This window comes from Acipenser ruthenus, chromosome 33 (genome assembly GCF_902713425.1).
Source record: "Acipenser ruthenus chromosome 33, fAciRut3.2 maternal haplotype, whole genome shotgun sequence".
Lineage (NCBI taxonomy): Eukaryota > Metazoa > Chordata > Actinopteri > Acipenseriformes > Acipenseridae > Acipenser > Acipenser ruthenus.
In genome coordinates, this window is record NC_081221.1 from 2068514 (window position 1) to 2092072 (window position 23559).

A 23559-nucleotide genomic window follows, 5' to 3' on the forward strand; every position below is an offset into this window, starting at 1 on the left:
TTCCAAATCGAAAACAAGAACAATATATTTCATAACCTGTATTTAAGTCTCAATAACACTTTCCCCACGAAACAATCACTTTTCACAAGACTGCAGCATCCATGATGCGATTAGCTTTCTCATTTCTTTGATGATAAACCTCTTTCTGTCTCTACAGAAATACACATTGTGCATATTATTGCCAGTTAAGGCTGACAACAATAGTCCCTTATTAAATAAACCCATAACCAGTGATGTGTGCATACAGCCCTTATCAGCCTCTGAGATTGCCTTGCAGATCAATAAACCACTGCACATCAGCAAAAAAAAATACCTTCACAAAAACAGATTTCCACACATATATACTACAGGATGCATCTATATAGAGGCTGTATGAAGCCGAGTCACTGGGACGCTACGTGACAGCACAGCCCGTGCTTCACCAGCAGTGCAGTGAGCGGAATTGTCAGGTTAATTAAACTTTTTAATTAACATTAGTTACAAACCCGCTGCTACCTTATCATCTCTGCAATAAAACAGTTTTTTTTTTTTTACATTATTTTTTTTAAACCCTGCTTAATTACCTTATCTAAACTAATTTATGCACTCAATGCTATTAAAGTGAAAAAGGTCAATGACCATCTTTTAATCTCTACCTATTTCGCAGCCAACTAACTGCTTTAAACCTTAAATAAGGGGGCAGTCGATCATGTGGTTCAGCTATTTGGCGTAACAGAAGATGTTTTGAAATATGAGAGATGTTATTTCCCCAGCACACCCTGGTTATCTCTCTGTGATGTTAACATATTTGTGTTGCCCTTCAGCTGCGCCATAGCCTCACTGAAAATAAGGTAATTATCCCCATAATCAAGCAATCCTAACACAGTCCAACCGAAAGACATGCATCAACAATGGAAAATGTCCCTCACACATTGCAGCAGTAGTAAAACTTTTAATTCTCAAAAATCACTAGTGTAATCACTAGTCAGTACTGCAGTCTCTCCACTAGGACCCAGAAGTAACTGCATTATGGGCGATCTCAAGCAGAGAGGAGAAAACAGAGCCTGCTATTAGATAACTGTTTCTACAAGTTTGTTTTTTTTTCTTTTCATTGTGAAATTTCTCAAATCGTGACTTCCGATGTCTTTACAATACTATGAAAACATCGTCCACTCAAACATTGGGATCTGTGAAATACCCCCTCCTGTCTTCCGATGAGGGAGTTCACAACTGAAAAGGGCCAATCTGAATTATTTTATGACAGCTACAGAAACTGTCCCCCCATCACTTTTAAAACCAAAGTTACACCACTGTATAGTAACCACATATAGACCCCTCCGTTGTGAAATCAACTGTATATATAGACCATCTTGAAAGACAATGTATTATCGTTAGCAGGTTTTACTTTAGAAAAGCAACGTAATCTGGATTTGAACCCAGATCTCCGCTGGTGCCCTGCCTACCTCCTTGCACTAACCTGCTTGAGCTGAGTGTCTGAGTTGACGTAGATCTCGCACACCTCACAGTGGAAGGCTTTGTTCTGGATACCCATGCTGCCCTTGTTGCCTATCCTCTTGGTTTTGCAGGCTGACCGAGGCAAGAGCACTTTACCCCTTCTCCGTGGCTGATTGCCTTGTCCCTCCAGCATCGATTTATGTTTGGCACCTGAAAATAAAGCCTTTATTAAAAAAAACTCTATATCCTCTCCAGTCACTGTGTGCATGATTATACCACGATGAGTTTCCTATCTATGCATCTATTTTATAATGCCATGGCAGGGCAGCTTCTCGAATGCCACAGAGTGCACACAAACTGTTTTAAAATGTCTAAAGATCTAATTAAAAAATCGTGACCAAAGGGGATATCGTAACTATAGGGCAGGAACTTTCAACTGAAGTTCAATACTGTAGTAATAAACAATATATCTCTTTTTAAAGCCCATAGCATGCTTGTACTATGCCTTTACTCTGCTTGTCACGATTTACCATGCTTTGTTATACTCTGCTGTGATTTACCAAGCTTGCCTGTACATTACCATGCCTTCACTAAGCTTTTGCCAACGTATATACCGCATTAAACTGTTAAAAACTTTTAATTTTTGAATGTGGTTGTGATTTGAATGGGGGTAGCGATTTGAACGGGGTAATGATTTGAATGGGTCCTTCGCTGGGCGTACGTACCACTGTTGTGTGCCTCAAGCTGCAATGTGGAGTTGACAGTCACTTTGCAGACGGGGCAGTGGAGGTGCTGCTTGGTCTTTTTGGGGTCTTTATCCCCCGCCTCAGTAGGAGAGTCCCCGTCGGGTTTGGTCTCTGTGCCCCCCTCCTCGAATGGGTCGATGGGGGACGTGACGCTGCCCTCGGAAATGCTCTCTGACAGTTCAGAGGCCGGGGACACTAGGGGGGACGCGGTGTGAGGCAGCTCCAGGGAGGAGATCTCGGAGACGGGCGTCAGCATCCGCAAGCTGCCCTTCTCCTCCTCTACCTTCTCCTCCTCCACACAGTCCTGTAGACCTGAGAACAAACAAGCACGAGTATGAGGCTGGGTGGAGCAGCACGGAAATGCCTCTTTATTTATTTAACTCCAGCACTCATTTACAGCAATTCTCTACACAGCTCAGAACTGAAGGTTCAGTGGGCATTCTCTGATCTCACGATCAAGCCATCTTTTCTACACCCAGGAACTCAAGAGCGGGTGTCAGCGAGCTACCGGCCGCTGGAGGACAAAGGCCAGCCCTGCAGGTGTCCTCTCTGAGCTCATCTGGCGCCTGGCCGGTAGGGTCCACTGTAGCGCAATGAGGAGAAACAGTCCCTTCCGGTTTTGCCTCCCTAACTAGGAATCCCCAGCCTGGACACTCCTCTGCAACCCCATGACTGTACGACTGCACACCAAAGCGGCCGTGCCTCTACCAGGTGAGCTACTCTGGGATCCTACCTTAGTCGCTTTGACTGGATCTTTCCTAGATCTGCCTACAGCTCTGCAGTGGTCAAAGAGTTAAAGATTATATATCAACAGGATCAAACCCCTTGAGAAGCAACACCTCGTTCGGAAGGGGGTCCCCCCAGGGGGAGCAGTAAAGTTTGTGCAATCGAACATTCAGACAAAGACAGAACAATAGCTATTTAAACGCTTCTGGTTGAAATCCAGCTAAGCTCGTGTGTGAATGCACAGTTTGTGACCAATGCAAAACAAACTCCTCATTCAAGCACACAGGTTTCCACGTCGCAAAACCTTGCACTGCATCCCCCCAGATTAACACCTGGGCAGGCAGCTTGTCGGAGATTAGGAGGATACGACAGCATTGCATTTCAGGCTTCTTATACCCGAAGAAAAGCCTTTATTTGGAATGTAACCCCTTTTTTTAATATGTTTTTTTATCTTTCATTGCAATTCGGTTTCCAATTTTCTGATGCCGTTGGCACTGAGGTTTAAGTGCGAGAGCACAATCCGTGTAAATGATATATCAGATCTCGTGGGTTTGTTATACGGTGTAAATGTAAATGAATTTGAAATAACGGCACCACAGCCAATCCCTGGCAGAATTTAACAAAAGCGCTGGAGCCCCCAGGTCACCTCTGATGAACAGAGAAGGTTATGCTTGGCAGACAAATGTCACAAAGAAGTCCCAACATACCTGACAAGCGTACCTAATTTACGATCAAGGAATTATCAACAGCAGTAGACGATTCCATTGCTTTCCCTGTATTGTATAGAAGTTATTACAGTTAATGGGTGAGTAGACTATTCTGATTTTATTTTTCTATTAAAACCATTGTGGTCATTGGAACATATTTACACCAATTACCTTGGTCTTCTATAATATATTATTTACTTTTTACCCAATATCCAATCAGTTACTCACTCTATCTATCTATCTATCTATCTATCTATCTAATCTATCTTAATAGAACCCAATGTTTCAACCTGCCTCATGTCAACTACAATAGAGTTCCACAAACAAGGAGCACAACAGCAAAAATCTCTGGCTCCAACTAATTTAAGATTTTTTTGGAATAACTACAAGTTCTGCATTTTCTGATTTCAACATCTCTGTATCCCTCGTATCCAGCACAGACTTCAATACAATATAATTGCTCTTCACGAATGAATTGCCCTTGACATTAAATGCTTTTTTTGAGGGTGCAATGTAGTGTTTATAAACTTCAAGGAGTTACTGCTAGAGTAGATGTATTTCATTATGTTGCCTCTTAAAAATTAAAAAATTAAAAAAAGACAATGTCCAATTTGTTTAAATGATAGGTAACGACCCCTTTGGCAGGAGATTAATTAGTGCTGAATGAATAATGCAAGAGGCACAAGTAAACCAAAACGAGGTAACATTGAGTGTAAGTAACCTTAACTGTTAATTAAACCTCAAAGTTAGCAATGATTCAATTGTATACAATTGCTCAGAAGAGCTACGATTATCATGTGTTTATTGTGATGGCACAAAAGACCCATTTATTTTCAAGTGCATTGATGTCAAAGGAAATGTTAGCTGTAGAAATGACTGATTTTGTTTGTGCATCATTTCAAATCTGTATAGGCAGCATTAAAATCACTGCAGATAATTGCACAGGCTTATTTGGCAAACAGAGAATTGCGGAGCACAGGCAAACATGGCAGCTATTCACATGCTGGTACAGTCTGTTGTCATTGTGAATGCAAACCACGCTGCATACTGTTAACGTAATATAATTCAAATGCACGACAAACTCAGCTAATTTCATACAGTGCTAATTCGGTGCATTTTTACATTACATTGCTACATTGTCAAACTTGCTTGCTCCGGCGCATTTCAATTTGATATTAGATGATTTACACAAGCCGGTTTATTAAGGATTGTTCCCTGTCTAGGAATTGCCTCAGAACTGTAAAATTATTTGAAACGTTAAAATGAGCTATTGCTTATCTCCCTCTCTGCAGTGCTTTTGGATGTATTTTACAAAAGCATTTGAAATGAAACGGAATTGGATGAGAAGGCTCTTCACAGCCGCTTTTTGTAAAAACCTCACCCCTTTTTTCTTTCATCTTTAGTATTAATGCAGTCGAATCCATTGCTTTCTCTGTATTGTGTATAAGTTATTACAGTCGACTATTCAGTTGTTATTGTCCTACAAAGACCACTGCAGTCACATGAACATATTTACACCAATTACCTTATTATTTAATAATATATTATGTGGTTTTGTTATGCAATTTGCAATCAATTACTGGTATATTACATTGCTCCCTCTCCTCGTTTGGTTAATTCACACTTAGGCCATGTTAATGTATTTTCTGGTGTGTGAAGTACAGGGTCGTCTATTGCAATAATACTGTATCGTGGTTTATCCTTCCTCAAAACCAGGACGATCCAAGGAAAACAGGAACTGGTGGCAACCTTATCAAAATAGGGGGTCGTCTAATATTTCCTTTAAAATGACTGCAAAAACTAAACGTGATGCCTGGCTATTCTTTGAAAACGTGGAATGCAAAATAAATGATGTAAATAAGACAATACAATTCAGGTGGTTTGCTTAAGTGGAGATTTATCAGGGATCAAGGCACACAGACGATGCTGTTTGTTTGACTTCTGTTTAGGAGCAGCAGCTATCATATTGAAGTAACAACCACCACAGATACAGTAGTTAATCTGTCACCCAGCGGCAGGCAAACACAAGAGGTCCCTGGCTGCTGTTTTGGCACGTATCCCTGCTTCTTTTTCCTCTGGCTACAGCGCGGACTGTCCAATAACTCTTGGGCACTGCGAATGCACCAGGCGCTATCTGTCTCTTGTCTAAACACAAAACGACAGGCCTATCTCTTTCATTTTTTTTTCAATTAATTCTTTCCAATGAAATCAGACGCAGTCAGTACCGGTGATCAATCGTGGCTGTCGCAGTGCCTCTTGTGGGCAGGTATAGAACCACGCTGTGAAATATCTGCGCTGTCAACAGCCCCTGTGCTTTACGGTGTTATCATACCGAGGAGAATTGGAATGTAGCGGTTAAATATTTTTTTTTTACGGTACAGACTTCTCTGCTGTTAAGACATAAAGACTGAAGAGAAAAAAAACACTTGATTTTGCTTGTCCATAGGAAAAAGAAGAAAATGGAACTGAGAAAGATAATGGCAATAAATTGCACAGCGAGTCATGCCACGGATCAATAAGTCTCACAGTTAACTAACAAAGCTGTTGCTATTCATTGATGTGTTTTTTTATCTCTTTTGGGTAGAAAGGCTGCAGTTACCAACCATGTCATTAATCTAGAAGTTACAGCTGCCTCTTTAATTTAAAGGGCTATGTGAACTTGACAATTGACTAATTTACATTTCAAGGCCTTGTGGTAAGAATATTATTAAAAACAAAAGTGGAGCCAGAGAAACTTACTCCAGTAGCACTGTTCAGATTGTCGTGATTTAATTTCATGCTTTTCTATGTCTGCAATATCAGTAATAGTAAAGGTACCAGATATGTGTATTTTGTTTGATTTTTTTAACATTGGAATCAGGCGTAGTGTTCTATGCACACATGGGTTGATTGGGGGGGGTGGATATCCTGGGTGTCCGAACCCCCCACCCCACCCCTCATTAAAAAAGTCAAAATATTGTTTACTTTAACCATCTGTACCCAGGTAAGAGGTACTTGGAATTTTGGCAAATACTTCACTGTGATTGGTTGATTTCTGAGCTGCGATTTTTAAGGCAGGCTCTATTTTTGTTTACTCCAGTCTTTAATTAACCAATTCATTTTTTTTTAAAGGAAAAAAAAACATCTTGGGAATAGTCTTCTCTATCTGTGTCCAAAACGAGAATTTTATTTTTTATTTATTTATTTTTTTGCTGGAGTAAATACCCCTTGTTTGTTAATACCCACTCTCGCTCTCCTCGTGTAGACTGGTATCTAGGAGCGCTGGCAGGGGCTCAAGGAGAGCGGGGAGGGGCCCGCTCGCCCTCTCCCTCCCTCTCTTCCTCGCTGCTGACACCACGGCCCCGGGGGTCATCTGCTTGTGCTTCTGAGCTTCAATGGCTTTCAGTTTCCGCGTGTGCTTGTGGCCTTTGTAGTGAGCCTCCGCTTGGTTCTGCGGGAACAAACAGAGATTATGGATGACGCAACTTATGAATATGTAAATTCCGCAATTTACATAACTCCGCAAAGGACATGCAATCTACATGGACACCAGTAGCGTGTTCATTCACTTCTTGGTGTTCACAATTCAAACATTCTCCAAGGTGCAGCTGATACGGTACCTTAGTACTGTGTTACAGCATATTAGTTACTCATGCCATTGTGATTCCATTGCGGTGTCTGAATATAAAAATGTTATCACGTGAGGTTCCATTCTAGCAAGGACATCCCTGTGTGCAGCAGCGCTGTAATTGTGAGCGCAGGGCCACTGTATACGAAAAGCTATTCAAATGCTACCTTTCTCAATCTAATCAGTTATACAAGAAACGACACAAAGAAAAGATCGCTGTTGAAATACAGGATCGCTTGTCTGGTATTGTCAGTCACCATTTCCACTGTAGCAATGAGGCATAATGAACTGCGCTCATTTGACTAAAAGACCCATAACCTTTTCTCTTTATTACTATTTACAGTATTAAATACCAGCCTGAGGCCACTTTCCAGTTCTGCAACGGAAAGCCAGACTTTACATTTAAAAATGTCCATGTAGATGATATAGGCTTCCTGACTAGTAAAAATGTGAATTCAGCCTTTTTTTGGTTAAATTAACAGAGAGCTGATAAAATATGACGTTGTCTTCTTGTTGCATTATTAATGAAAAAAAACAGTTGTGTTGCACCAGCAGATAAGATAATGCAACAGACGCAGTCTCACAAATAAATGCACAATGAATGAAACGCTGATGTACATTCTTCGGGGGAAATCGGGATTGCGTGCGTCTCCCATTGTCAGAACGCTGGTTGGCTACATGTGATTTACATTCAAAAGCACTGCTCTTGTTGAGGAAGAACAATAAAGCTGTGTGTGCTCTTGGAAGTCTGCAGAAGCCTGATAAGGGACCCGAGCACAAGGAGAGATACCTTACAGTATTATTCTGTGTTTGCGCTGTGCAACAAGGCTGCCCCTTGTTATCGCCAAACCTCTCTTTTAAATGCGACACTGGAATGGGCAATGACGAAGCATTTGGTACCTGGCTTTGTTTTGTTCTCAATCAATAATAAGCAGCCCTAACCTTCTGCCAAAGAACACTGTCGTTTGAAAGCGCTACTCCATTCCAGAGACCAATTTTCCTCAATCCTCTGTTCACCCCCAATTATAGCTAAACCGTCAAAATTAAAAAAAAAACACATTAAACAAAGTTAAAGGTTTGCTCATTAGCAACTAAAAACCATTTTAAAAGAGCTTTTTTTCCATCAGTGTTCAATGGGTAATTTCAGCTTTTATTCAGGCTCATCATAATTACAACTAAGTGCTCAAAAATTCTAAACCTGTTAAAAGCTCGCCCCCTGTACCTCGCCCCCGCCACTTTTGGGCTAAGTGTGCGTGTATAACAAGCTATAGTTTTAATACATGGCAGATCTACATAGCTGTTTAAATTATTACATTTGAACTTTTATATATATAGGCAGCAGTGTGGAGTAGTGGTTAGGGCTCTGGACTCTTGACTGGATTGTTGTGGGTTCAATCCCCAGTGGCAACACTGCTGTTGTACCCTTAAGCAAGGTACTTTACCTAGATTGCTCCAGTAAAAACCCAACTGTATAAATAGCTAATTGCATGTAAAATTAATGTGATATCTTGTAACAATTGTAAGTCGTCCTGGATAAGGGCGTCTGCTAAGAAAATAATAATATATTTATAGACGGAAATACAGTGAAGAGACTCAAGAGCAATGCCAGAGGTTTGGGTTTCACTCTTGCTGGACATGTCTTATAGAGCAAAGGTATAAACTGGATTTGAAAATATTGCATGTTTAAAACCAAGATTTATAAATGAAGATTTTAGTCATTATTTGTGTGTATGGGTGTAATAATCCTTGATCTTGTCACTCTTTCTAATACAATATAATGACTATCACTCTCTAATTAATGGTTTATCTTTATTAACTAATTGATTGCCAGTGTGCTTGTTATGGGAACAGATGCAAGTTTGCCAGTCCTTTTGTCTGCTTTGTACCTTGATGAAGGCAATGCTAAACTGAAACGTGTTGTTACGTTTCGGAAACTGCCCCCAGTTGTTCTGAAGATCCATTCACCCTTTTGACCATTTTCATTTTCTAGGGATCTGAAGCATAGGAAAAATCTATCTATCTATCTATCTAGTGCAAACTTGTACTCCCCTGACTGTATGACTCAACCTGCATGCCACACAGTCGTGCCTTTACCAGGTAAGCCACTGGGAGACCCTTCATTATTTATGAATTGCTGTTTTTTTCTTTCTTTCACCTAAATCATTTCAAATTCCCAATTTGAATGTCACTTGCTGTACCCCAGGAGGACTGAAGATCAGTCCTCCGTTCCCCCTGTTTAGACAATCGCTACTTTTTTGATCTAAACGGTGAGGAGAACCAACACCAGACGATTTTCCCTTCCTAACCAGAGGGGGCGCAACTGGCCCAAGCGGAATATGTTAATAAACTAGTTGTTAAAACTTAATAAACTGAGACGATGTCCCCTAAAATAAAAAGTGTGACAGAGAACACTTTAATGTAGAGGTATACTGTATATTGAATGCAACACTAGCATTAAAAATGTCATTACCATATTAATCCGATTCAGTCCAAATGTTAATATAAGGTCCTATTACATAACGTAAAAAAAAACTTCTCAGAAAAAGCAACATTCAATGTCTTCTTTTTTTATGGCTACAAGCAAAATGCTTTCCAGATAATTAACTAGACAGTACATTGAATTACCACTGTTATTTTGGTACCGATAAAAGGAAATTAAAAACACAAACCTGAGAGATCAACCAGCAGAACAGTAGATTAACCAACAACATTAGGCAATAAAATCAATCAGATTTTCTACTACAGGCTTCAGTGTTTATTTAAATTAGCCTTGCACTCAGCAGGAATGGGGGGAAAAAATAATGATATAAAGCCTTTTGTATTTACCTAATTAATTCAGTCTGAAAGGTATCCCCTGGGGGATCAATGCTAATAGCATCTAAAAAGTAATCATACATTTTTGCTCGGGATCTGCACTCGCTGCTTGATACAAACTGCTTTGCACAACTAAGCGAGGGCAGCTGCTGTTTTGAAACATTTAAAATATCTGCCAAAGGAAGTGGTGAATCAAAGATTAATCTCTTTCGGGAGTTGGCACCGGGAAAGCGTTTTGTCATCTAACATCCTTACATACATTTTACAATTCAGATTTAGTCTCCAGAGATGAGGGACAATGGCACTGAATACAGTCTGACACCATCAAAGCATCGCCGAACTCATTTGATGGAAGACATGAGAAGCACAGCCTGTTTTCCACATCTATAATGTTTGGTGGCACAGTGGGTTACCCCTTTAAGGAACAAGGGACATAATGTGTCCCACAAATAAAACTAACATTCTTATTTTTGCAATGATGTACACGAAACAGTGTTTAAAAATGTACTGACCATTTGGATCCGGTCATCCAAATGGTCAGTTTTCCTCCTCGTGATCGTTGTGTCAGTCTCAAATGTATTTTTAAGAACCATTTGAACAACTGCTCAATTGCTTGTGCACTCCCATTCACCCGAGGGGTTTAAATCCAACGAAACGTGTTTAGTGCAGAACTAAAATCACTTCCCATTTAAGGTGATCGGGTTGACCTTGAACATTTTTCCAAACACGTCAAACTGTAATTGCAGTGGCCCCTGCTAGACCTAATCTTTGCAGCTCAAGGGCACCAAATTCTGGGGACATTAATCAGAGATTTTTTTTTTTAAAGGATCCACAAATTAGTACCCTTTTGGCAATCCAGTGAACCTATCAATCCAATTGTTTTTTTCACCAGCCACCACAACCACCAATAGCCCATTCGCACTTACTAAACAAAGAACAATTAACACATGTTAAAATATAATTGTGGTTTATTTATGGAGTGTGGATAGGGTACAATAATCAATTTCAATTTCGCAAAATGATGTACTGTATATACCATGCAACTGTGCTCATATTGTAAGAATCAGATTAGGTAGGGTTTTGTGTCTGTTTAGTATGCATGCTATTTTGAAAATAATTTAAGTCAGTAATTTTCAGTTTGCTTTTGCACAACCTCCATACTGACTACCAGTTCCCCCATTCAGTCTACATGCCTCTAGACTGAATTTCTACATTACAGGATTAGTAAACCTTTGCATGTAATTACTGGGAGAAAACATTTCTTACAAGACGAACCACATCACGAAACTCCATTAGGCATTAATGACCCAAACTACAATTTATTAAGCTCTCGTTTTTAATTTATAGCATCAGACAGGTGTCAGTTCTCTGAAATGTCCCCCCTCTCACCAGTTCCTCTGCTTAGCTCTGATAAAGTGACCTCCAAGTTGCGATCAAAGCAATGTCTCATTAGAATTCACCGAATCTCACTCCCTGCCATATAAATGCAAATAGGCAATAAAATAACCCACAGTACAAATAAGGCTAAAATGAATTGAATGTGTGAGAAAAAAGCAATTCCAGCCTACTTTACGGATGGCTACCGTAATAGAAAATATGAAGGGGTGCAGAGAGAGAGAGAGAGAGAGAGAGACAGAGATGTCAATGTACCAGGCAAGCATGCAAAGTTTGCATTTGTTATTAGGGAAAGCACGCCGGCAATGTTTCAGAACCAGGACTGTGTTTAAACCAACAGCTGGAGGCTCAATTATTTAACGGTTATTTGCAGAACCTACTTCATCTCCAAATACCAATAACCGTGAATTATTATAATTATTATTATTAGTATTATTATTATTATTATTTTTTTTTTTTATACCTAGGTGCCTGGCCGGTAGGGCCACTGTAGCACGATGAGGAGAAACAGTCCCTGCTGGTTTTGCCTCCCTGACCCGCGGGAACGCCAGAGCCAATGAGACACTCCCTCCTGAATCCCGGTGACTCCGCACAGCCGGGACGCAAACCTGCACTCCCCTGACTGTATGACTCTCTAATAACGCACAGGAAGACTAACTCTAAACACGCCAAGAACAATGTGAACAAGCACCACTGGAAAGGTTTGAACCTTGAACTGCGCCACAGGGAAATGCTGCGCTGTATTTTTTTTTAACTGAATCCAACGGAATGAAACAGATCTGAGTATCAGTTGAACCCAAGTCCCAGCCCACCCCCCCACACCCACGCTCAAAGTTAGCAGGGCTCACCGTGGAGTTGAATCTCAGATGGCAGATGTTGCATGAGATGATCTGTTTCTTCTTGAGAGGCTGCGGGACGCCGAATGTGTGATTGATCACTGCCTTCTGCACAGGATCCATCTGTGAGAGGAAGCACAAGGCAATGAGTTTAATGTTCCACCTCAGAAACTTCACTCTTTTATCTGCCTCCCTCTCTCCTCTTGTGTGCTGGATGCAGCTCTAGCAAGTAGCAAGGCTCGGCACTGTTTATAGGAACAAGGATCTAAGCTGTGGCTGAATTATTGTACATTGCATATCATTTTTTAAATCATACATGTGTAGTTCCTATTTATTGTTAAATTGTAATCAATAAGTATTCTTTATTGCTTATAAATAGTTCCCTTCCCCATACCTTTAATCATCAACTAATCAAACCAATTGCAATTATGAAAATGCTCAAAGTCCAATACATACTCATCCATATGCAAAATACTCAATGAAAGAAAGTAGCCTACACTGCTAAACCAGCCTCTACCCAGGTATAACTTTCTCTCTTATTTACTTCTTACTCAGCTGTGTGGTAAAAATCAATCTAAACTTACTCTGCTCTTTGCAAACAGATCCAACCATGGCCTCAATTATTGAATTTAGCACTGCAGAGCTTTGCACAAACCAAGTCCTAATTTGTTTAACTGACTGATTTGCAGGTTGATTTCAGGTTGTCTAATGGGGGTTTGTTTTTGCAATAACGTCCACTTTCACCAGTGGACACATCTGCAATCCCGCTTTCATGAACTACTATTTTTAATTTAGCACACAGTGCCCCCAGGTGTAAGGTACTGCACGCAGGCAATAAAAATGCACGTTATAAATACCATATGGGAGGTACTGAAATTGAAGAAGGAATCTATGAAAAAGACCTGGGAGTTTATGTTGACTCAGAAATGTCTTCATTTAGACAATGTGGGGAAGCTATAAAAAAAGCCAAAAAAATGCTTGGATATATATAGTGAAAAGTGTTGAATTTAAATCAAGGGAAGTGATGTTAAAACTTTACAATGCATTAGTAAGACCTCATCTAGAAAACTGTGTTCAGTTCTGGTCACCTCGCTACAATAAGGATATTGCTGCTCTAGAAAGAGTGCAAAGTAGAGCGACCAGAATTATCCCGGGTTTAAAAGGCATGTCATATGCAGATAGGCTAAACTATTCAGTCTTGAACAAAGAAGACTACGCGATGATCTGATTCAAGCATTTAAAATTCTAAAAGGTATAGACAATGTCAACCCAAGGGACTTTTTCGACCTGAAAAAAGAAACAAGGACCAGGGGTCACAAATGGAGATTAGATAAAGGGGCATTCAGAACAGAAAATAGGAGGCACTTTTTTACACAGAGAATTGTGGGAGTCAGGAACCAACTCCCCAGTAATGTTGTTGAAGCTGACACCCTGGGATCCTTCAAGAAGCTGCTTGATGAGATTCTGGGATCAATCAGCTACTAACGACCAAACAAGCAAGATGGGCTGAATGGCCTCCTCTCGTTTGTAAACTTTCTTATGTTCTTATTACTTTGTTTTTTATTTTATGTCTGGCTGTCCTCAACCAGGTCCTGACTGCATACAGGAGAGTGGTGGCCTGATTGGGGTTATAGTGTGTCATCAGTTAAAAGGCCACTTTCTAAAGCTACCCTTATGAAAATAACCTATAGGTTACCTATAGAATAATTCTATAGAATTTCTATAGAATTCTATAGAAGACCTACAGGCTATTGTATTGAACCTATAGGTGCCTATAGAGTATTGGGACATTTGGGCGATAGGTCTATAGAAACCTATAGGTTATTTTTGTAAGGGCACCTAAACAAGGTTTCATCCAATTCACATATTTCAAGGCAAATTCAGCTTTCTGTTTTTCCTTCAGGCTCAGTAGAAAAAGAAGAATGGGAAAAGTAAATGAAAAATGTACGCTTCGCTTTTGTTCACCACACTGATGTCACGCTTTCTCAAGATAGCAATCTTTGAAAATAATGTTTCTCTTTTCTTTTTTGAGTCTTTGATTGCTTAACCAAATGATGCAATGCGTCTAACACACTGGGTGTTAAATTAGGCGGACCCAGACTGCGTACAGCACATCAAGTTTTTAAGGCATTTGCAACGAACTGAGCTTCTTTATTAAATAATATTTGATAAGCCTATGATTCATCCATAAGGTAAACCTATTTTTTAAAAATTTTTTTAGTTCTTAGCAGATGCCCTTATCCAGGGCGACTTAAAATTGTTACAAGATATCACATTATTTTTACATACAATTACCCATTTATACAGTTGGGTTTTTTCTGGAGCAATCTAGGTAAAGTACCTTGCTCAAGGGTACAGCAGCAGTGTAACCCAATGGGGATTGAACCCACAACCCTTCAGTCAAGAGTACAGAGCCCTAACCACTACTCCACACTGCTGCAGTTAGTTTTACATTAATCATATAATACATTTCTCTATTAATGTATTAGTAATTTCCGATATCCCTAATAAAAGTTTACCGTGGAAAAATTGCAGTTGCTTTTCCTATTGTTTTTTTCCACATTTAACTGCTATTTTGTCTACTGTTCCTTAAAACCCTTTTACCGCAGCAGTTTTCCCACGAATTTCCCATAGTTTACTCTGGTTTGCCATGTTTATTAATATACTTACTTTTAATACACTTTTCTATGCTTTTATTATGGTAGACTTTTATAAGAATACTGTTATAATGATCAGGGTAAGGCTGGAGCTAATAAGCGAATAAAATTAAATGCAGCTTAGATGAGTGTTATAACAGTATGCAGAAACTGCCATTCAGTAATGTATTGGACAAGTTTTACCATCCTAAAAACCCAGCTCGAATTGCACTGATTTACATACATTTACAGTACAGTCTGGAGTTCCAAATTCCCTCAACCCATTGTCCTCATTTGCAGACAGGCTACTTTGTAATTTATTGGAGCATTTTTAACTGGCACCTACCTGTTATTTAAATTTTCACCCTATTGTTATGAAATTTTTTAACTGCAAATGTCTAAATGTAATTGTTAATTCTGCAAATACAGCCCTTCAGATGCTGCCTCAATATAAAATAATAAACTGAAGCCTAAAATTGATGCTTTTTCTTGGTGTTTTCCTACCCACAGTGATGATAAAGCGACTCCATTTTCTATGTGTTGAGCTTCATAGACAGCGTGACATGTCAGTGTTCTGGTTCGGGGCACGTCTAACTTGACTGTGCTCAAAATAGGACGCTAGGAATAGATGTTGTAAATATGTAATTTTACACTTGTGAAAGACTAAAAACTTTTAGAAAAGTAGCATATTTATTTCGAATGTATCAAATGACAGAAATACAGCTTGTGTTCTGATTTTTTTTTTTAAAGTAAAATGTATTTGGTACTTAATGGGTTAAAGCATGCCAGCACAACGACCCTAGCTAATGTTTTGTTTTATACAGTAAGAAAACACCTTTGTCCAGTGGAAGCCATCCCTTATAATTCTATAAATGCACCCCTTGTTCGCGCTCGCCAGAGGCAGAGGTAAATTCTCTTATCACAGGCCCTTCTGTCAGTAAAGCTCGGGGTTTGGGAGATGATTGTGTTTCTATGGGAAGGTATTAAGTTACCAAGACAGGTGCATTCATCTTCCAGGCACACGTCAGGACAACACAGTCATTATCAGGCCTTGCGAAATCCATTCCAGAGGTGAGCAGAATGGAAATACTGGGTGATTAATGGTGCACCTGTTTCTGCTGCGAGACTTGATTCACCTATCCAGCATATTAAATGAAAGCAAATTTGGAATGGGGAGCCCTCAAGGGCTTGCGTTCTCCTCGAGTGGACAGATGCCTCCGTGAAAATACGGGCCTCTCTGGACAGCGAGAAAAGCACCGCTAGGCATCCTAATTAGAGGCACCTGCGGCAGTAGGACTGGAGGGTTCATTTAACGAGCCTGAGATCCATCTGAATGCACTTAGCAGCATGATGATGCCGATTAATATAAGGAATCACATTGCCTGTGCTGATTAATTAAACAGGGGAAAAGGTATTGAGAGAAACTGCTTTAAAACAACGACCCAGATTATAATTACAGGGAAGGAAATAAGACTCCCATTGCATAGCAGTTTGATGCATTCCTGGTTTTACTCTGAGTTTGATAAGATGTACCTGAGCTTGTTACCTATACACTGTGGCTAATCAAGCTTGTATTAAAACCTGGAATGGGTGAAACTGCTGTGCAATAGGAGTCTTATTTCCATCCCTGTAATTATATTAAAACTGAACAACCAGACCATAGTATTTGCAGCAATGGCAGTGGATTTCAAATAGATATGAAATACAGTTCAGCTTCCTCTTTGACACCCAGCAACTTGAAATCGGGTGTCCGCTCGAGCTCACTGGGTGCCTGGCCGGTACGGTCCGCTGTAGCGCGATGAGGAGAAACAGTCCCTGCCGGTTTTGCCTCCCTAGCCCTCAGCAGTGCCAGAGCCAATGCGGCGCTCTCTCTGGAATCCCCAGCGAAGACTGGCCACTTCACACAGCTGGGAAGCAAACCACCTCTCCCCTGTCTCACCCTCCACACCACGCGCCCGTGCCTTTACCAGGTGAGCCACTCGGGGATCCCTAGCTTTTTCTTTTTTATTACCAACTCTGTTCCCGATGTATCTCGTCGACATTAAAACCCCATCGGTCTCGGCTAATGAGTATCTGTTATTCCCTCCCGTTTGAAATTCAAAGATTGTAATTTAATTAAAAAAAAAAAAAAACCTTGAACATACAGATAGTAGCTCAACACTCACTCACACACACATGCTATTAATAGTTTTGTAGAGACTATTAAAGATAGTACGAGGCTGGCCTGCAGAAAACAGCTTAATTATCTGATTAAGCTGATACTCTTGAATTCTTATTTAGATAATGCGACGGCAGTGGCACTGTCTATCCGCAGCGATTACTCAATGAATGCGCTCCCAGTCAGGGCAAGCTACACCTCTTCCATTAGAAAGCAGCGATTGCCTTTAAATTGGCTCAAAACAACAGGGAGATTGATGCTTTTAAAAAGTCAAAGGCAACATTGAAGGAAAGCCTGGCTGGTTTATCATTTTATGCAGTTGCACAGAAAGGCCAGATTAAGTAAAGTTTATTTCTTTTTATTTCCACCTTCAAGTGTGAACAACACCACTGGAATACCTTTGAAAAACCTTCACGAGGAAGGACTGTACCCTGCGCAGATGAAGTCATCTTAATCTGTGTGAATTATTCGAAATATATGTCAGATTTCAATGTCAAGGTCAACACATTGTAGATGGCCATGGTAGCAAATGAGCTCATCCGTACTTATCGGAAGCGGGGCTGTTTAAAATTATACACTAGAGTAAAGTTCCAGGAAGATTTATTTTAAAATGAGATGGACTGGGTCAATCACTTTTGTTTTCCACTACCGTTGGCACGGTGGGTATTTTTTAGCTTTGGACGGCAGATGGCACATTTTAAAAAACCAACGCCAAATACCTCCCCTGTTTCAGTAGCGGGCACGACACAGCTGTGAAACAAATTATAACAGCAAACACGGAGGTCCCGAAAAACATTTTCTGTTTTCCAAACAAAACAAAAAACTATGGCTACTGTGCGTTTTGTTCTTGTAGACCCAAAAGCCAGTAAAAATGGTAATTTATTCCAACAATGTTTACGTGAGCAGAAAACACTTGAGATTCCAGTAGAATATTTTACAGATCATTAGGGCGGACATCTGTACAGCAGAGGGGTGAAGAAGCACTTTTGTGACTCACTAGGCTGCAGTGGTCACAGGCTGTCAAAAGCAAAAAAACAAAGCATTAATTAATTCAGGTCACCTTGTAAATGTTGAAAATATATAATGCACTGATTGATCATCTTTACTGCCTTCGATACATAATGCACCGATCAACAATCTTCAATGCCTTCCAAGGGAGAATCTAGATATAACAATTCATGTGTTCCTATTGAGAGTGTGCCCAGGCTTTTGGTAAATCAGGCACCATTCTTGTCACTCAGTGCAATGCTATGAACGGCTGTGCAGTGGTCCACCGTGGTAAATCATGTTAAAAGTTTATAATGTGTCATGGTTTTAAACGTCTTGACAGCAGGGAAGCAGATACTCACACTGCTGAAATTGGGGAAGAGGCTGAGAGGAGACGAGCCATTGAGCCGAAAGGGAAGGAAGTGTTTCAGGTCCAGCTGGGGCTGCAGAGACCGTCCCGGGACTGGAAGAGTGGCCAGCAGGGGGCTGCTCTGAACTGGGGAACCTGAAAACAACCAGAGGGAGGGGGGGGGGGGGCGACTATTAAAATACATTCACAGTAATGGGGACAGTAAAACATGTGTTAACAGGCATCTGAACAAAGTGGAACAATGTAGCAGCAAGCATCGATAGTCATTCCTTTCGTAGATTGGTTTCTATGTATAGTAGTCTGCAAATGCATTGTTTTATTATGTATAATAGTCTGGCAACACTGCCCATATGAAATCATTGGGATACCATTGTAATCCCAGTGTATTACCCTATTAGCAGCACAGCATGAGCAATGCATTTGGAACAAATACTTGGCTCTGATACTGATAACGCATTGCCATGGTATTGCAATCAATTACCTGTGTAAGTCCATAGCATTGCAATACAATCAGGGTGTACAAATATGGTACCATCTTACCAACCGCAGATTCATCACATTGCCCTTTTAGCCGCTACAGTACCAATGGAAAGTTATTCCCCTAGTCCCCTTAAAGATCATTCGGTCAGGGTACCTGAAGCAGGTGTTCTGCAGCATCAAGGCTTACCCTTTGCCTCTCTATAGAGCTCACAGGAGCATTCAAATCACATCTTCTTCAGTAAAATCCAATACTCTGTTTTGTAACTGCCAGGGTAAATTGATTCCCTTTGTGTCAATGCAGCTGATGTTGGGTGCCTTTTTTTTTGTGTTTACCGGAACGTACTAGGGAGGTTACTTCAGAGCGTATAGCGTCCACATGTCTGCCGCTCTGTAATCTGAGCCTCTGCTACGGTCTTTGCATTTTTGAATACAGGTTTGCTCTCTAAAGTGCTTCCACAAATACCCATGCTACAAAAGCAGTAAGATTGTCAACATCACAAAAAGGGCCCAATTCAAAAAGCTGTCTTCCTGTCACTGAAAAAAGGACTGTTGAGATGGGAAAGGTAGAATGGTATTAGGTTTGGCCTTTTAAGATTCGTCTTGCGCTTTTCACCTGCTAGTGATGCTTAATGTTATAATGGCTAGACAATGTACATTATGCAGCATTAGTTTTATGAGATCAATCCCTACCAGTAAATCTCACAGGACATACCTTTAGATATTATCCTAACCAGAGGTTAGTTTGTGCTGGATTACACCAGAACCCAGATCTGGTACCTTTGTTGAAAGGCGAGGATTAGAAATGATGAACTGTATTTTATTTTTTAAGTTGTTGCAAAAAAATAACTCAATATACATAACATGTACAATAAAAAAACAAATTCCTGTTCCATGAATTCAATAACAAAAGTGTACCGTAACAAAATACGTCTACGAGTAAGAAATTTTATTTGCACCTGAACTGCAAAACGCCCAAAAAAGCTCTTAACAACAACAGTGTCGTCGCTCCTATTAGTCGACCCACTGCTGGTATTGTTAAATCACGGCTAAGCACAGGGCGGCATGCAGCTACCAACAATAAGGCATGAAACCTTGATACCCAAGCAGGTGAAGCATATTATTATTATTTGTTTATTTAACAGACGCCTTTATCCAAGGTGACTTACAGAGACTAGGGTGTGTGAACTATGCATCAGCTGCAGAGTCACTTACAATTACGTCTCACCTGAAAGACGGAGCACAAGGAGGTTAAGTGACTTGCTCAGGGTCACACAATGAGTCAGCGGCTGAGGTGGGATTTGAACTGGGGACCTCCTGGTTACAAGCCCTTTTCTTTAACCACTGAACCACACAGCCTCCATATAGTGATGCTACTCTTAAATCAAGGTCAGTACATTAGGGCTAGAAACTAAAATGCTATCCCTCGTCATTAATCACAAGATCCGGCAACTTTTTGTTTACAAATTAACTCCTGCTTATAAGGGCATCCTGACTAAGTTAAGCTTCATCCAAGGGGCATGTTCCAGACATCTTAATAGGCCCACACACCACTTAAACCACCATCAAAAAAAATCATTATTTAACTCCAGGTTAACATTCATTCATTTACAAGGATCATTAAGTAAGCCCTGTGCTGTTTAGTGTGTTTTTTTTCAGTGTATTTATTCAGCTTGTCTTGATCTGCTTGATTGTAGGATTTAGCAGTGTGTCAGAAACCGCTAATAGAGCCACTCTGGGCAAATCTATAAGTGTTACTGGAAGCTGGTTCTGATCTCAACCTGGGGGTGTTATATTGACATACCCATCCAACTATTTTAGCGTTTGCCTCTGGAACAAATAACGCTCACAGAGACAAGTGTTGTTTAAAAAAAAAAAAAAAAAAAAATGTAATTAGCCGGTACAGGAGTAGAAAGCCTTCCAATTGCTCTCTCAGAAAAAGTGTAATAAAACCCATTTCAAAAGTTCCCCACTAAAAAAACACCAGCATAACATAGAATGATTCCTTTTTGAATGCATTAAAAATCTCAATCCGATTCTCTCCATGGGTTTACAGCGTTGAAATACACAACCTTTAAAATGTATTATTCTCTATTTAAAACCCATGTAAAAAAAAAAAGCCACTGCCATATTTCTATTGCCCACTTCCTAATATTTCTATTCAATGTGTTACCAGTTTATTTTTTTCAACTGGTAGCACACTGGATAGGGCGAGGTTTGGAACACAGTAGTTCAGGTATTCAGCATCCCCTCAAGTATTTCACCACATCAGCTGTTTATTTTTACACATGCAATACAATATTCTGTGCATACAATAGAAATGCACCCACAGTGCATAAAGACCATCTGTCAAGAGACCAGATTGAAATGTTTTGCCCAAAGGTGAATTCTCTTCCCCATGTTGTTGTTTTCTCCCCCCACGATACTTATCCCTAACTAGCGGTACATCACCAACATCCAGATGGGATGAGAAATTGTGATTTTGTTTCTCCCGCATGGTCTCTTATTCCATTTTCCGTCTATTAATATCCTCCTGTGCTCTGCTTCCCATTGCGAGGCAGTGCAGCGTTGAATTAATCAAACAGAGAAGGAAGCACAAGTGCGTGGCAGGATAATGCTTATTGACTCCAGCACTTGCCTGCTGTTTTGCCTTAAAGGCTACAGCGACTGCAACCCTGATTAAACCTCCAATGTGAAACATGAACTCTGTCTTAAGTGGTGAGCTTGCTTTGAGAGTGTGTGTGGGCTTGTATACCACTCATACTGAGATCTCACTTCCAAACTGAACACAGCTGTCCAACACAGGGCTCCTGAACCCTATATGGCCCATTGAGCTCCACAAGAAGGCCCTTTTATCCCAAATTATAATGGGTTAGAAAAGACTACAAGGGCATTCTTATAGATAGAAGAAAATAGTCAAAATGCAGTGTGCATTATGTTTAATAAGCAGAAAACTACTGCAGCTGTGTCTTACAATTTAATCAGGTTTTGAGTAAGTTGGTGATATTTTTGCAGGACTATATAAGACTCCCTGGTAATCTGTATGGATCTTTTATGCCAAGAGGTTTTGCATTGAAGCCTCTTCCAGGGTCTCAGTACTTTGTTCTTCTAAGGCTTGAGATTGAGCAGCAAATCTTCGATTTACAATTCATGCTATGTATACTGTATTTGCAGGAAGTGAAGGATATTCTGCAGGTCTTGACACCTGGTCTGGACCCTCGCAGGTTTCTTTCCCAGGCATCTTTAAACACTAAAAAAGCAACTAAGTGGATACTAAGCAGTGCACATGTATAGAACACACAACCGTCTTTTCCGAGAGAATCAGGGAGTTTGCATCCCTCTAGGCACGCATGCCATTTTAATTTCCATCGTATTTTTTTGTTCTAAATCCAGTACTTTGCTGAACAATACGATCCATGTTATGTGGCTTGGCAAACCCCCCTAGCCAGAAGAGACCTCTTTCCATCACATTGCGCGATTTTCTTCTCATACAGGATCTGTCCTCAAGCCATTGCAGACTGGGAGCGCCAATTAAATTCTGCATCAGACGGCAGTGTGCTCATCAGATTAGCCCGCCCTGCTGGAAAACTAGATACATTTCCCAAATAAATATTAAATAACATGGGAATACTAATGTAGAAGGAAAAAAAACATGCAAAAATAAAGGAGCAGAGACTGTAGAATACATTAGGGCAAAAGAACATATAGTTTCGATATTGCTACCGCTTTTTCCGTATCTCTCACAGATTAGGACCTCCTCATTTACTTTTGTACCAGACAAAAGTGACATCAAGAGAAGATCGTTTGTGTCTGTTATTGTGACTCACAATACTTGCCATTCTAATTCTGTAGCTTGCGTTTGCCATCTTTAAACAAATACATATGTCGACCATATACTGGAGCTACGTCATTTTCCCCATGGTAACTGTGGAAAGACATACATCTTTAAATCGTGGACATTCTGTAGAAGCCAGAGATGGAACAAGACAACAAAGCAATCTGCAAAAAGCTACAGGCTATTTCGAGCAAAACATATACATGCTGGTCATACATGCTGGCAGTCTGCAAAATGAAAATCACTGCCATTGCTTTCAATTGACATTTAACTACCAGACCCAAAGGCTGATGTATAGCTGTCTAGATTACAGTATATATTTTGTCTAAGAGGCACTCTGACCTACCTCCAAAACCTGTGATGTTTCTGATACCTGATATCCCTTCCTTTAAAATGTATTCTTAGTATGGCTAAAACCACTTCACCTTTAACGGTTTTCAATGTGCTTTTACATAGTGCATAGCTCCACCCAGTGGACACTTACTGTACTACTTAAAGGGTACATAAGGACCTTTTAATTTTATTGTGTTACATGTTGCCATCTGTTCCTACAGCTGTTTACTTAAGGTGTGTGTATTGTTTTAATTTTTTTTACATTTTGACCACTTTAACCTTTTAAATTGCATTCCCTGCCTCAAGATGGCTTCCCATGTACCCGCATGGACCTCTCAGAACTACATTTCCCATCATCCTCCTGCTCACATATGTAACTGAGACGGATTTACCAGTGAGCAGGAGGATGATGGGAAATGTAGTTCTGAGAGGTTTATTATTATTATTACAGTAACCCTGGCGCAGGGAATCTGTGATAAACCTACTCAAAATAGCGAA

At 40.2% G+C, this 23559-nt stretch overlaps 1 protein-coding gene across 4 annotated transcripts in view; it reads right to left on the bottom strand.

Moving 5' to 3' along the window:
- Positions 1-23559, bottom strand: part of znf385c (zinc finger protein 385C) — a 125336-nt gene that overhangs the window by 5220 nt on the left and 96557 nt on the right. For 3 of the 4 annotated variants that reach the window (XM_034055290.3, XM_034055289.3, XM_034055291.3), the window contains 5 exons: positions 18409-18551; positions 12278-12388; positions 6839-7043; positions 2160-2492; positions 1457-1644 (listed from right to left, as the gene is read on the bottom strand). In XM_034055290.3, coding sequence (XP_033911181.3) covers positions 1457-1644; positions 2160-2492; positions 6839-7043; positions 12278-12388; positions 18409-18551 — 980 coding nt within the window. The remainder of the gene's footprint in view (positions 1-1456; positions 1645-2159; positions 2493-6838; positions 7044-12277; positions 12389-18408; positions 18552-23559) is intronic. The other variant, XM_059006609.1, reaches the window with a different exon arrangement.